Raw genomic sequence first — 14,359 nt, forward strand, 5'->3', positions numbered from 1 at the left:
ACAGGAAGAGTGGGGAAAGGGAAAGAAGAAGGAGGAGGAGAGAAAAAAAATAGAAGTCTGGTGACATAGTTAAGGATCCGAATGAATAATAACTTCTTATTTTGATATAACAGGTGGACTCCAATTTTTTTAATATAACATTCAAAAGGGTACCCATGGATGAGTATATGGTGGTGACAGGAGGTCCTTATTCCTGGAGAACTAAAAGTAATCCTTGATTATGATATAAATGCTTGGTTTTTAGCTTTTGAGTATTATACAATATAATACAAAAATTTAATGTATTTAAACAAGATTTGACATAGAGATGATAGAAATTAATTTTAAGTCATTTAAAATTTTTTTGTCTTAACTTAATTGAAAGACATCTGGCAAAGAGAAATAATTTTAAAAATGGGGTTTTGGGGGAGAACATCTGCTGGTGACTTCGGAAGGTCCTCAGTAGAGTTTTTCTGGGTTTTGGGCATATGGTCCTTAGGACAATAATGGAAAGAAAGTAGTGAAGAGGTTTTCCCCTGGGGCCTTTTATATCTAGTTTTTTTTTTTTTTTCCTTTTTAAGTTTGCTGTCCTGCCCAGTTCTTGGCAGGCTTTTCAGAGATCTGATAAAGCTAACAAGGAAATTTAGTGTTGAGAACATAGCTCCATGGTAAAGTGTTTGCCTTGCATGCACAAGGCCCTGGGTTTAATTCCCAGCACCACACACACACACACACTCCCTGACAAAAATTAGAATAGGCTCACATGACATATTCCCATTTATCCTACAGAAAAATCGTTTTGTCCACCTGAGCTCTATTACACTGAAAAGGGTTAGTAAATGGAAGATATTGCTTAACCCTACACCTCAATGGTTTGATGAAGTTTGAGGAAAACAAGAATAACTCATGTTGAGGACCAATGGTTTCATATTTATAAAGCACAAAGCTTAGCTATAGTTTTGAAAAGAGTCTACTGAATACAAAACCACTTCATTAACACTAGTAACATATCCAAATATCTTGCCAACATTTTTCTGATTCAGACTTACATTTCATATTAAAATATGTTAAAAATCTTTCCTTTGATCTGCTTTGGTCAATTGTGGCAGCACAGAACTAGCATTAATTTACTTTCCATTTTCTGGTTGTTTTGTGAGACATTCTGGGGAAAAAAGGGAAAAGAAAGAAAAAATGATAATAGTTATATTTATTTAAATAAATCTTATAAACAGATACAGCTTGAAAAGCAGTATAGAGAACTGTATATAATTACAACCACATTTTAGGGTAGTTATCCAAATGATAAAGGGAAATTCATGATATATTAATAATAGCAGCAGGAGAAGACATTCAATCGAGGGCTGAGCATTTATTATGTATTATTCTACCTGCTTTTGGTGTATTTATTATCTTATGGAATTCTCACAAAGACCCTTTGTAATAACTGCTGTTCCATTCCTATTTTATTGATAAGGAATCAAGAAACCAAAGAGTCTACAGAATGTATTGAGGTATACACAAAGAATGGAATGTATCTGAATTTGAGGATATCAGAATTAATCTCCTACATTCTAGCACAAGGATGTTGAAAAGTATTTGGTGGACACAAAGGGCAATAAAGCTTAAAAAGTTGATACAGACAAGAAAGAAAATATTAAAGAGGCATACTCACAGACTCAAATGGCTGTCGGCTTGGTTTAAGGAACTCTAAAATAAATGCTACGTCTGTTTGCTTGTTTTCTTAATTTACTGCTCCTTGATGTGCTGAAAACTTTCTAATCTCTGTAGTACTCCCCTCTCCCCCACATCAGAAAGAGTTTGGCACTGGGCAGCTTCCAGCTTTCAGTCAAATCATCTGCTAAGACCTATCACCTTATTTGCACCTATATTATTACCACTTTAAACATAAGTAAAATAAATACACAAAAACACTAGTAATGGTGGTAATAGTTTTGGAGCAACAGCAATATGCTCTGCTTTGAACAGAATTGAACTTGATGTGGATCTTATTGACTTTTAAAATTAACTCTATTTTTCTTTTTCATTCCTTCAAAAAGAAAAGGGCTAAAATAGCAGTCAGCACTCTGCAAGCACTTAGCTTGTGTCAGTGAACTATTTATTTGGTTTTAAATAATGTGGTTTAACTGTGGCTGTTAGTGAAGGACGGACTTTATACCACAGGCGCCCACACTCTGCACCACAGGCCACAGAAAATCACTTAGTAGTTATGTGTAATCAAATTTGTGAAGTCTAATCCAGAAGGGTGCATGAGTATTTATAGGAACATTGTAATAAATCTTCTGTAAATGAGAAAATCTATTATAATGTCAATTATCTCTTACTTCTTAAGTTAGTGCGTTTGTGATCTTAAGGTCAAACACTTCTGGAATCTGTGGAAGCTGAGGAAAATCTAAGGTGGTAAAAAATAATATTTGTTCATTCACTGAATGCTCTGAAAAGAAAAAAAAAAAGCTATGTTCTAAGTACTTTGCTGGTTAGGAATAAATAAGTTTGATGATGCCCTTAAAGTGCTCAGTTAAGTTTGGGGAGGAGAATTTGAATGTGTCAAATATTATTTTCTTGGGAAGTAGAAAATGAAATAAGCACCTTTCTATAACACAGCTATCCAATAACTTCTTGAAGGCAAGAACATAATCTTTTCTGGAATCTCCTTCCCACATATGGCACATAACACAATAACGTGATGAATTTGTGCTCTCACAAAAAGTCAAAAGTTGCAACAAGGAGAACTTGGCAAGTCTTGGGGAGCTGAATGCCAAGTCCTAAGATGTGCCCAGAGGTGGAATCTTCCCACCTCTCCTTCTGAAGGGACCTCAGATTTTTGTGTCCACCCTACTCCTCTAATTTTTTTCAGAGGATAATACTAGTGCTCAGAAAAGTTTAGAAAGGCTGAAACTGGAACCAAGCTTATTGATGCTCAACATATTCAGCTGATTTGCATGATTCTGTGCCTCTTTCACAGGTTAGCAAGCTGTGTAGAAACAATTTAGTCAAACTTTGTAAGCAGGGTGGTGGCTACAGTTAATGGAAGCTAAAAAGAATTCCGCAAGGATAGTGGAAACAGACCCACTCAGGGCTCAGGGACTTTGCAAATCGCGCCCCTTACCTCCTCCTACCATTCCTACGATTAGGCAGATCAGTGACACTGCAGATTGGCAAGCAGCCGCCTCCCATCCATAATGATACTGTCTGGGAAACCAGAGCTTTTAGGTTGGAGGGATCCGCCCCCCCCATTGACTCCGCCCTTCCATTGACCCCGCCCCAGGTTGCTTAGGAGATGAGAGACGCCGAATCTTGGTTCTTGTAGCACCAGGCAGGACCTGTGCAGAGGGAAATCCTCTGTACTCACAGCGACCATGCGGCTCGGTGATAGCCCCTGCCTGGAGTGGTACAACGGAAATCAATACTGGTTTGAGGTCGGACCCACGGACTTGTTCGAACGCAAGGGCTCCCTGACCCTCCGGTCCTATCACAAGAAATATTCGAAGCCTGTGTTGGTGCATTCCTGGTGAGCAAGCTAGCAGCAGTTTTCGGGTGCTGGGGAAAGGGAGAAGTGGAGTAGGGATGGAACGGGAGAGGAACAGAGAGGGAACAGTAGAGGAAAGGAGAGTGAGAACAGAAGAGAGTAACAAAAGAAGGGGAGAAGAGAAGAGGAAGAAGGAAAAAAGAGAATAAAGTGAGGAATTAAAAAGTGAGGCAAAAGAAAGAAATGGAACAGGGTAGAAGAGACAGAAGGCCAAGGGAAACAGAGACCTTTCAAGGAGCCGTGAATAGGGTGAAAGTGAATTGGGCGGCAGCAGGAGAGGCGAGTCTCTCCAGGAGTAGGCATACCCCAGGCCCAGCATATGCCAGGACCTGCTGTTCTGCTGCCCTGCTCCGTGGCCATCTGAGGATTCACAGCATCCATGCAGAGAAAGCAGCCAGTGGTTTCAGAGGCTTGGAAATCACCCGGGACAAACACTTATAGGCAAATGCTATTAGAAAGCCAGAGGTTCAGGCTGGAGGGTTCCAGGGAGATGTCCACTAGAGGACTAGCTTTCCTGGCTGCCTTTTCTTAGTGGTTTTGGGTTGTGGCACTTGAAAGAGGTCCTAAAGTATCCCCCAGGCTATTTACTGACTGTTCTAACCAGAGGTGGCCCACTGGAGTCTCCCAATGGGTAAGACCAATAGACACAGTTTGTTTGGAATGTATTCTGCTACATTTTTTTTTCTTTTTAAAGAAAAAGAAAAATGGCTACTTTTAAAGCTAGGAAATTCGTGTCAAAATCCAGGGTTGTGTTTTCTCTTGAAAAGTTGAAAGGCTGAGCAAGAAAAGATTTTATTCCCCTGGGAACTATGAATGCACAGGAGCTGAGTATTTTGCCCTTTAAGATGGAACTTTTTTTCTCTCTAGGAACCTTTACTCAGATTGTTTTTGCCTGATTCCAAAAGGCTTTTGGATTGCTTCCTGTTCTTTACAGTTTGTGCTTAGAATTCATTAGAGATTCTCTTCTTTTATAAAATATTATAGCAACCACTAGCAACACCAAGATGTATAACTGGGAAAGAAGTGGAGTCTTCCTTTCTTTGTGGTCAATTTTCCTGCTATACAGTTGACAATAATTGTTTTTGAGTATTTGGAATATTTTGGGAACTGGACAGAAAGAAATGAAAAGAAAAAAATAAATCGTGTTGACTCTATGCTTTTGCCTTTGACAGGAGATGAATGATTTTTTACTCTAGCCCTACTTGCTTCTATTCATTCATGTGATTTATATGATAACCTGCAGTTTCTGTCTTGTGAGCTTTCTAAATCCTACTTCCCACTTTCCCACAAGCTCCCTCCTACCCTTTTATTTCTTATCTCTGAAATGGACTCTCTTTACTTTGAACTCAGTGTGAGAGGTTAGATAGATTTGGAATCCAAAGCTACATTAGAAACAGACAATCCTTTTTTTAGGTTCATAAAGTGCTTACTTCATGGCTGTCAAGTAAAACACCTGGCTTTTCTGTGGTTCTGTTACTCCATAAGTATTTGGGTCATAATATAAATCACCACTAGAAGTTATTGTTAAAGAGCAAGAACTATTGCAAAGGGACAGTACTTCTGCTCTCTTCTGCACTATGATTGCTTTGAAAAGCTGCCTTGTGAACATCATAGACATCAGTAGCAAAGCCACAGAAGAACATTAATGTGAAAGAGGAGAAGAACCTGGTGAGGGGAGAATGGTAGCGGAAGACTCAGAATAATTCCAGTGCTGCTGAAAATGTCATGCTGTTGGTTTTAGAAGGAAGATTTGGGAGCAGGAAGACTTAAATTCAACTTACCAAACACTTATGTGTTATACATTTTGCTACATGTTGGCGACATAGAGATAGGAACACATTTTATCAATGAGATAATTTGTGTAAAGCATTTATCATCATGCCTGGAACATAAGTAAGTAGTAAATATATGAGAACTAGTATTATTTATTTAACATAACATAATGATTGTTAAGCTTGGACTTTAAGTTTGAATACTAACTTTGCTGCTATTGATGTGGCAAGTGACATAACCACTCTGGGCCTCTGTCTTTAATGGTCTCTTTCCATTAGAGTGTGTGACACATACTTTAACATATAGTCTGGCACATAGTAAGTGCAGTGAAGGTTGTATATGTGTTTAGTTTCACCTATTTACTAAAATCTGTAACTCAATATCAAGGCACTATTATGGTCACTTACAAACATGGCAGAGCAACAAAAAGAGCCAAAATCATTTTTTTTTTCCCAACACGTGTTCCCAACTGAGGTTAAACAAAGCCATACTTTGCATTCTTATTTCTGCTCTCATACTGTAAACATGATCTATTTAATGCTATTTTTTTCTGCATTTCTTGTGTGTGTATGGTTTTATTTATTTGTTTTTGTTTGTATATGTGATATTGTTGTTAAAACAGGCTTTAAGCATTGTACCAAGGTGCTGGCTAGAATGCCTAAGTGCAAGAGGGCTGTGATAAACTTTACAGAAAAATCATGTGTGGTAAATATGCCTTGTTCCGGTATGGGGTATACTGCTATTGGCTGTAAGTTCATAAATCAACAATATATATTAAGTTGTTTTTAAAAAGAAATGCACATAAAGCAAGTTTATGTATTGATTGGTCCATGAAAATATTGTGACTAGAGGTTCACAAGTATCTAATACTATTTCCTCTAGGAGAAATGGTTCAAAATTCACTAATGGAGTGTTGGTGGCAACTTTATAAAACATGTAAATAATGAGACTCGACTGTAAAATGTGAGAAATACTGACATTTTCTGCAGCTGGGCTGTACTGCTAACATACATCTTGTTTTTCTTCCATGTCCAACCAGTCACCAAGATCTGTGCTAAAAAAGCTGCATAAAATTCAGAGTATGTAAACTTCTGGAAGAACAATGTCCTTGACCATTTTGTTTTTATGCATTTGGGTCATCATTGTTAACTTTCTAGTAACGTATTTTATAATATATTAAAACATTAAATTTTAATGCCTTTTATTATTGGTCTTTTGTTTAATTGATGAACACCTGATATCTATAATAAATGCATCATTTAGGTGACTTCTCAACTGAACATTTTCTGAGTTAAGTTACTGAACCTGTATATACACAATACAGTCTGTAACTGGTTTACAATAAGCAAATTCTGATTTAATTCTGATTACACAGCTTAAACATTTGGATCTTTTTCTTTTTATCGGGTATGTAATAGAAATCTGCTTGACTTCTCTATATATTTTAAAATGGTTGTATATGATGGACACATATACACCATAAAGTGTCCATCATAACAGAATGGTTGTTTCAGGGACATCTCAGATCTATAATTGGAGATAAGACATTGCCCAAGAGCTCTCTCTTTTAACCAGAGTGGTAAAGCCATTATCACACCTGAAGCTTCTGAATGAGAGTTGAATTTTCTAGAAATTATCCTTCACTACTCCTTGTGTAGCATTTATGGAACCTTATCCTCAGATGTTTCCATTAGAAACTGAGAGGAAATTAACTTGAAAGGAAATTTTCTCCTGGGGTATCTTCCCACTCATTGGAATAATGGAAAAATAAGAACCAGAACAATTTAGACTTTCCCTTAATGAATTCTCTTGTGATGCCATTCATTCATTCATTCATTCATTCTCATCTTTTCCTTGGCCAAACTGACATTCAGTAGTAAGTGATAATAATTTAAAGCAAAAAAAAAAAAAAAATCATTCAGATCTCTATGGAGACAGTTCCTGCTCTAGTCTCCATGGTGACACTTAGTTTTAAGGACTCAGGTTAATTTTATGTATTTGTAATTTCAATTACTTTTCTTTCTTGCTAAGCCTCAAATTAAAAAACCTGGGTATTTTACTTTTCACACCCTCCCTCCTACCTTATAATAGGAAGAAAATAGAAAGAGAAAGGAAAAAAAGGAAGAAAAAACATGATAATTGTGAGGGTAAACTCATAATTCTAAAGATTTTCACAAAAACTCACTTGGGCATAGATAATAAATTAGAATTAAAGGTGAAAACTAATCTTTTCTGTGAAGCTCTTCAGACTTCTATCCTAATGTGCTCTTTAGACTGGGAGCTCATAAGTGTTTAAAGTACTCCACATTCATTGGAGAACCCAGTTCCAATCATTAGCATACTTAAATAGAAAATGGTGTGGATTTTCTAATTTGCTATGTCATTCTTCCAGTATTTGATGAATGATTTCCTTCCATACTGATCTAAAGTATTTAGAACTGCTCATATCACTAAGGGCCAAGACAGAGTCATGTATATCTTTGCTATCCTACAATCCTATCTCCTTATGCCTCCTGCATACACACAAGAACTAGAATAAAAACAAAGCAAAGCAAAACAAAACAAAACAAAAAAACCCTTACTAATGACACACTGCAGCCGCTCCCTTTGCTGAAATTCACAAGGGCTTCCTTTCTTATCAAGCCTCCTATATTTAGCATATACTTGGGCTTCAGTAGAAAGCTTAGTTACTCTTACTTTGTGTACATTTGAGACAGTTTGGTGATAGGGTTTTCTTGCACACAGCATATAATTTAAATTGAAGGGAGAAGGCTCTAAAGGGATTTTTTAATCAACAGTGAGACGTGAAAAGAGTAAGCCTCTGGATAAGGGATAAGAACACTGTGAGTGCTCACTGACTTGGTATTTATCCAATAATGAACATATGAGCTGGTAGAAAGAATACAGAAACCCAAACCATGCTAGAGCAAAAACATATCCATATCTGTATATGTGTATACACATACATATATTTATTTTATTTTTAGATGGTGTCTAGCTATGTTTTCCAGGATGGTTTCAAACTCACAAATCTCCTGCCTCTCTCTACCTCCTAATTAGCTGGGACTAAGGTGTGTTCCACTATGCCCAGCTCCTATATTATGTTTTAAGAAGACCCTGAGGCAAAAGGCTACAATATAACAGAAATCCATAATAAAACCAGAGTCAATTTCCATAGCCACGATCATGATGCAACAGGATGTATATTGGCCACCTCTGTATCAGTTGCTTTAGAATGGAGAATTTGAAAATGGGAGCTAGGATTGCACTGCTCCTAGTTGCAGTGTGTGACATCCCACCAGGGGCTGATAGGTACTTTTTGAATTAACAGAGAGAGAAATGACATTTATCCTTTATAGAGGTATTTTTATTTCTTAACTTATAAAAGTTCCAAATTACAATATCCTGTGGGCATTTAATATGATGAAATAAGAGTAAGGACATGAAAATATATTCACTGTCTAGGGGGTAGCAGAATAAAAAAAATTGCATGCGACTCAGATGCATGTATAAAATTTATTTTCTGAAACTAATCCTTATAACTTTTCAACTGCTGGTTACTACAGAAAAATTCAACATGCCAATTAAAACTTATTTCTACCTCTTCAAGTTTAAGCAGCTTGCTTTAGGTTAAAATTGTCCCTTTCAGAACAGTGCCCACTCTTTCCGAGTCCTTCCCTCCTCCATATTCTCCTTCCTCCAGTGCCATCTGTGTGTGTGAGAGCGACTGAGGTTATGTGATATGGTATGGGGGTGGAGGGACTCAGGCCTCCATATCTACGTGTAGTCCTTGTTCACGCTTACCTCAAATGGAGCCTACTGCTGTGCCAGCTGCTTGTGGATTTGTGGCTAAGATTGTTGTTTTGTTGAGGCCCGGGTGTCCTGGTCTGCACACCCAGTCCATCTTGGCTCTTGCTGGTACTGGAGATCCCTATGTCAAGCTCATCCTCCACCAGACCCTGACTTAAGACTAGTCACCCCAAAGCCACTGTGGTATGGACACCACATCCTTCAACATGGTGGTCTACAGCCACACATAGACAATCAACTCAGCTTCCAATGAAGTGCCCCAGAAAGAGGGTAAGTATAGGCTTTGGTGTGCCTGGGATAGTTTACTTCCATTGGCCTGAGACATATCAAAAGCCTCTCTTTCACTTCCTAAGTGTCCTTCTTCAGAAGATAAATTATAAGGTCATCCTAGCTCTGGTTAGTAGAAGCTTAAGAAATTTGGTGGAAGACCTTTTTATTTCTCAACAACGTGTGACTTTCAAGAAAAATATCGCACCTAGGACTCAAAAATTTTATTTTATTTTTCAGTCAGCAATTAATTAGCAATGCTTAATTTTTCTTCATTTCTTGTGAAATGGTCCCAACTCTTCCCAAGGCAAAGGTTATTTTAAAGTAAGTTCAGCAGAGTATAAAGATTAATATTGGAAAATGTAATCTCATTCCAAGTAGGTCTTAAAACACGCACACACTACAGCCTTTGCAAAAAAAAAAAAAATGTCTATCTGCATTAAAGAGACTGGAAGGATATCACCACATAACAGAAAATCTTTCTTACTGGGGTGGTGGATCACTGGACTTTTTGTCCTTTTATTCACTCTCTCTTTGCTATTTCTACATTTTTATATAGAGAATCTATATTATTTTCATTGTAAGAATAAAGTCAAATTACTTTAAAAATTTGATATCATTTTCTACAGCTTTCCCCCTGAAGCAAACATTCTCTAAATGATCAGAATGTAGACAAAATACTTCATTTCCTACAGAGTCTGACTCACTCTCAGTGCTTATTATGAGTCTTTTTAAAATATCTTTTTAATTGCTAGTTTAGGTTGGGTAAAAAAGATGATGCTGTGCACATTCATTTGGTTTAACCACCCTTTATTCTTGTCTGTGTTCTATAATGGTAGATTCTATGCCATGGTTATTTTTAATCTAGTCCTACGCTTTTATTCCTCAATATACGCATATTACCCACAAGTGCTTTTGAATGGAGTAGTTTTTTAGGAGAAGCACATTATTTTCTATTTTTTGAGATAATATTCAGGAGACCCTGCCTCCTTTTTCCCTGAACCCACATTTTTCTTTCAATGTTCTCTTTTTTGAAATTCAGATTCCAATCAAATGCTTTCCTTTTTTTTTTTTTTTTTTAGTATCAGGGATTGAACCACTTAACCACTGAGCCCCATTCCCAGCTCTTTTTATGTTTTATTTTGAGACAGGGTCTAACTAAGTTGCTTAGGACCTCCCTAAGTTGTTGAGGCTGGCTTTGAACTTATAATCCTCCTGCCTTAGCCTCTGGAGGCACCAGGGTTATAGGCATGTGCCTCCATACCTGACTCAAATACCTTTTTAGAAAACCAGTGGCTCTAGAATTGTGTTGCCACAATTTTCGTGGGAAGGTTTGCTGAACTTAGCTGGCATTTACGAAAGTAAGATAGTTTTGCATGCAAGGTGAGCCCTTGGAAGGCAGAGAATCAGAACAGGAATTTTGCCATTGGGCACACTGGGATTAGGAAACATCATTGCTGTGCCTAAGGGACTCTGCCTCAAACTAGTACCCTACCCTTATGACTGTCCAATAGTTGGGCTTTGGAAGCCACCAGAACCCCTTTGGCCATTGTAATACTCCTACAGTCCTCTCAGATAGTCTCAAGGACATTTCCACCAAGAATCCCTTGTTTTGCCTCTCTGATGATCTCTTTCTAGGTAAGGGTATGGGAGTGAGGGAGAAAGGGAGAAGAATGTAGGGCTTAGTGAGATTTCTGACAAGGAGAGGTTCAGGCTATGGACATCCGATACCCAGGCTCAAGGCTCAGGATTTTTTGTTTGTTTGTTTGTTTTACAGCACCAAAACTATTATTAAATAAACATGTCTGAATTTGGCTGGTACCCTCTCCTTGGTACCATTTCCTTTTGGTACCAAACTCTTTTGGTTGTTAGTGACAGATACTCAGCTTGCACTACCTTAAGAGAGTGAATTAACCTAAGATATTCATGAATGGCTGATTATTGGGTAAGAAATACAGAGGTACAGCTGGGCCTTAGAAACAGTCAGACAAAGGGATACGAATGCTAATAGGTCTTGCTGCATTTCTCTTCTTTCTTCATCTTATCACGGAAGACTATAAGAAACAAGGCTACTGCAGTTGAAGTTCACGCCTTACATCTTCATCTCACAAAGAACTTTTGGCTTTAAGGTATTTTTCAGTTGCATATCAAAAAACTTCAGGTCAGATGCCCATTCCTGGGCCAAGATTCTATTTGGAGTCACCTGACTGAACAAGATCAAATGGAAACATGGCACCTGGCACCTGTCCAATAGTCATGGAGCAAGGTGGATATACGCAGGGCAAGAAGTGCTCAGGTGGTGATCCTAGAGGTAGTACCAGAACAGAGCAAGAATTCCAAACTCTAGATACCCAGTTTTATAGCAAAAGTTTAATAACCCATTAATACGTGGGCAATTTCCTATATTTGAAATTGTTTTGACTTTAAAGCCCTACTCAGTGCAGGTGTAAAAAAAATGAACTTAAATGCAATGGGCAGAAAAAAGAAATCTTGTGTAGAGGTTAAGAAAGCATATTTTTGTGGTGCTTTGAAAGTTAGTTATGAATAAATCTGATATTGTGTTGTTTTTGATAGACACTAATCATTTATTGCTGTTTCCTTTGTTTCATTTTGAAATACAATTAAATTTTAATTGTTATTAGTCATGCTGTGTATTTTCTTTATTTTGATTTAACTAAGTTTTGATGCATTAATAAGGATAATTAATTGGCAGAAATATGATATGTTTCTTTAGTAAGATATTAGATTCCCTAATCAGATTGTTCCAGGTTCAATTAAATGGAAGAATTAATATAATGTCATTAACGTATTGCAAAACAAATTTTAGTGGAAATAATCTAGCCTCCTTTTGTAGAAAGTGATAGGAAGAATATTTTAAAATTATAATGTAAGAATGAATAACTTGTCACAATTTTTAAACAGAAAAACTCTAAATTGCTCAGCTAGGAGTCAGAATCATTAAATGAGCTTTTAAAAAAATCACTAAGTGTTTTCCTCCATTATATTCTTTCTAGATAAAAATCTCTTCTTTGAAAAGTATTTATTAAAATACATTTATTGGGGAATGAAGGTATAACTCAGTGGTATAGTGCTTATGTAGTATGTGTGAGGCCTTTGGTTGGATACCTAGAAACACACATATGCACCCACATACACAAAACATACACACACACACACACACACACACACACACACGGGTTGAAAACACATTTATAGAGCCATTGCTATGCCAAAGGCATTCTGCTAGATCAGGAATTTTACAATGACCATCCTCCCTGTCGGTATTAGAGATTACTGTGAGACAAGACTGGGGAGAGCTAACTGAGTGATTATAATGCACTGAGTAATTATAATGCACTATGAAACAAGTTATGATTAAGAAAAAGAAGGATATTCTGGAAGCATCTGGAAGAGCATTTAACTTGGCCTGTTGGACCAGATCAAATTTTCTAGAGGAGGTTCATCTAAACCATAGGATCCACAAGGAGAACCAAAGTGTGGTATGTTAGTTCTCAACAGAGGGCAGTGTTGTCCCTTCCTCCAGAGTCTTTCATTGGTAATATGTGTAGGCATTTTTGTTGTTGTTGTTGCATTATGACTGATATCCTGTAATGTAGTATACCATTGCATGAATTGTGACTCTTAGTCATGAGGGTGACCATATCATCTTAATAAAATTTACCCATCTATACAATGCCTAATTTATGTATCTGTAAACCTACAATCAATGAGCGGAAACAGCAGAGGTATTGTGCATTTAGTTTTCATTTCTTTTAATATTTTAAATTATAAGTGGACACAATATCTTCATTATATTTATTTATTTATTTATTTTTTTAGCTTGACTGTAGTAATTGTTTTACTATGTTTATGTATATAAAGATAAGGATATCAAAACATCATGCCACATACCCTCAATATATACAATAAAATGTAAAATGGGGTTCATTGTATTCTTATGAAGTCTTATAAATTTTGGAGCTTCTCTACCTTGATCAAACTGTCAAAGAATCGCTTAAATCATATTATTATTTCTTAATTGTGCTATTTGATATCTCCCATTGATAAACATTTTTTATCCAGATGTCTTTGCATTTTGGCCTATGTTAACAGGACCACTGTGAATTTCAAAAAAAAAAAAAAGATTTTTTTTTTACCTGAGTATTACCAGTAAACGATAGTAAAATCACATGAAACACAATGACACTATCCTTTTAACTAGAATTCTCTATAACAAGCCACAAATGCCCATTTTTTGGTTATAGATGGAAGATATATTCCTAAAAATTATATAATGTCACTCTACACAATAAATACATTCAGGTACCCATAAACAAGGTGGTAATATTTAATAGATTTATCAACTGAAAGCATGTTATCATAGATGGCAGATGTTTCCATTACTAACCAGAAGAAAGATCATTGGACCTGTACTGTATGCTCAAAATTCTATGTCACTTTGCATGATCTTTTTTAGACTTGGACAAAACAGAAAGAGTTAGTTTTTGTCACCTGGTTATCTGTAATAAATATTCATTTGACATTATAAGTAACATGCCTCAAACAACTGATACTCTATTCATTGAATTTTTAAAAAAATATTTTTAGTAGATGGACACAATATCTTTATTTTGTTGATTTAGTTTTTTTTTTTTTAATGTGATATTGGGGATTGAACCCAGTGCCTCAAGCATGCTAGGTAATCACTGTACCACTGAACCACAACCCCAGCCCTATTCATTGACTTTTTAAGATTAAAAGTTTAAATATCTGTACAATTGGGTTTAGATTCTAACTTTTGGTATTTTTATCTATCCTAAAAAAATCTTTTTTTTTTAAATTTTTAATTGTTGGTTGTTCAAAACATTACAAATTTCTTGACATATCATATTCCACACTTTGATTCAAGTGGGTTATGAACTCCCACCTTCACCCCATACACAGATTGCAGAATCACATCAGTTACACATCCATTGATTTACA

The 14,359-nt window shown here is 36.5% G+C and overlaps 1 protein-coding gene across 4 annotated transcripts in view; it reads left to right on the forward strand.

Annotated features, from left to right (window-relative positions):
* Positions 1–3,292: 3,292 nt before the first annotated feature.
* Cfap95 (cilia and flagella associated protein 95) overlaps positions 3,293–14,359 on the forward strand; it is a 106,572-nt gene continuing 95,505 nt past the window's right edge. For all 4 annotated transcript variants that reach the window (XM_048806873.1, XM_015492839.2, XM_048806874.1 and 1 more), the window contains exon 1: positions 3,293–3,508. In XM_048806873.1, the coding sequence (XP_048662830.1) occupies positions 3,357–3,508 (152 nt within the window). In that variant the 5' untranslated portion in view covers positions 3,293–3,356. The remainder of the gene's footprint in view (positions 3,509–14,359) is intronic.

The sequence above is a fragment of the Marmota marmota genome, unplaced genomic scaffold (genome assembly GCF_001458135.2).
Source record: "Marmota marmota marmota unplaced genomic scaffold, marMar, whole genome shotgun sequence".
NCBI classification, from domain to species: domain Eukaryota; kingdom Metazoa; phylum Chordata; class Mammalia; order Rodentia; family Sciuridae; genus Marmota; species Marmota marmota.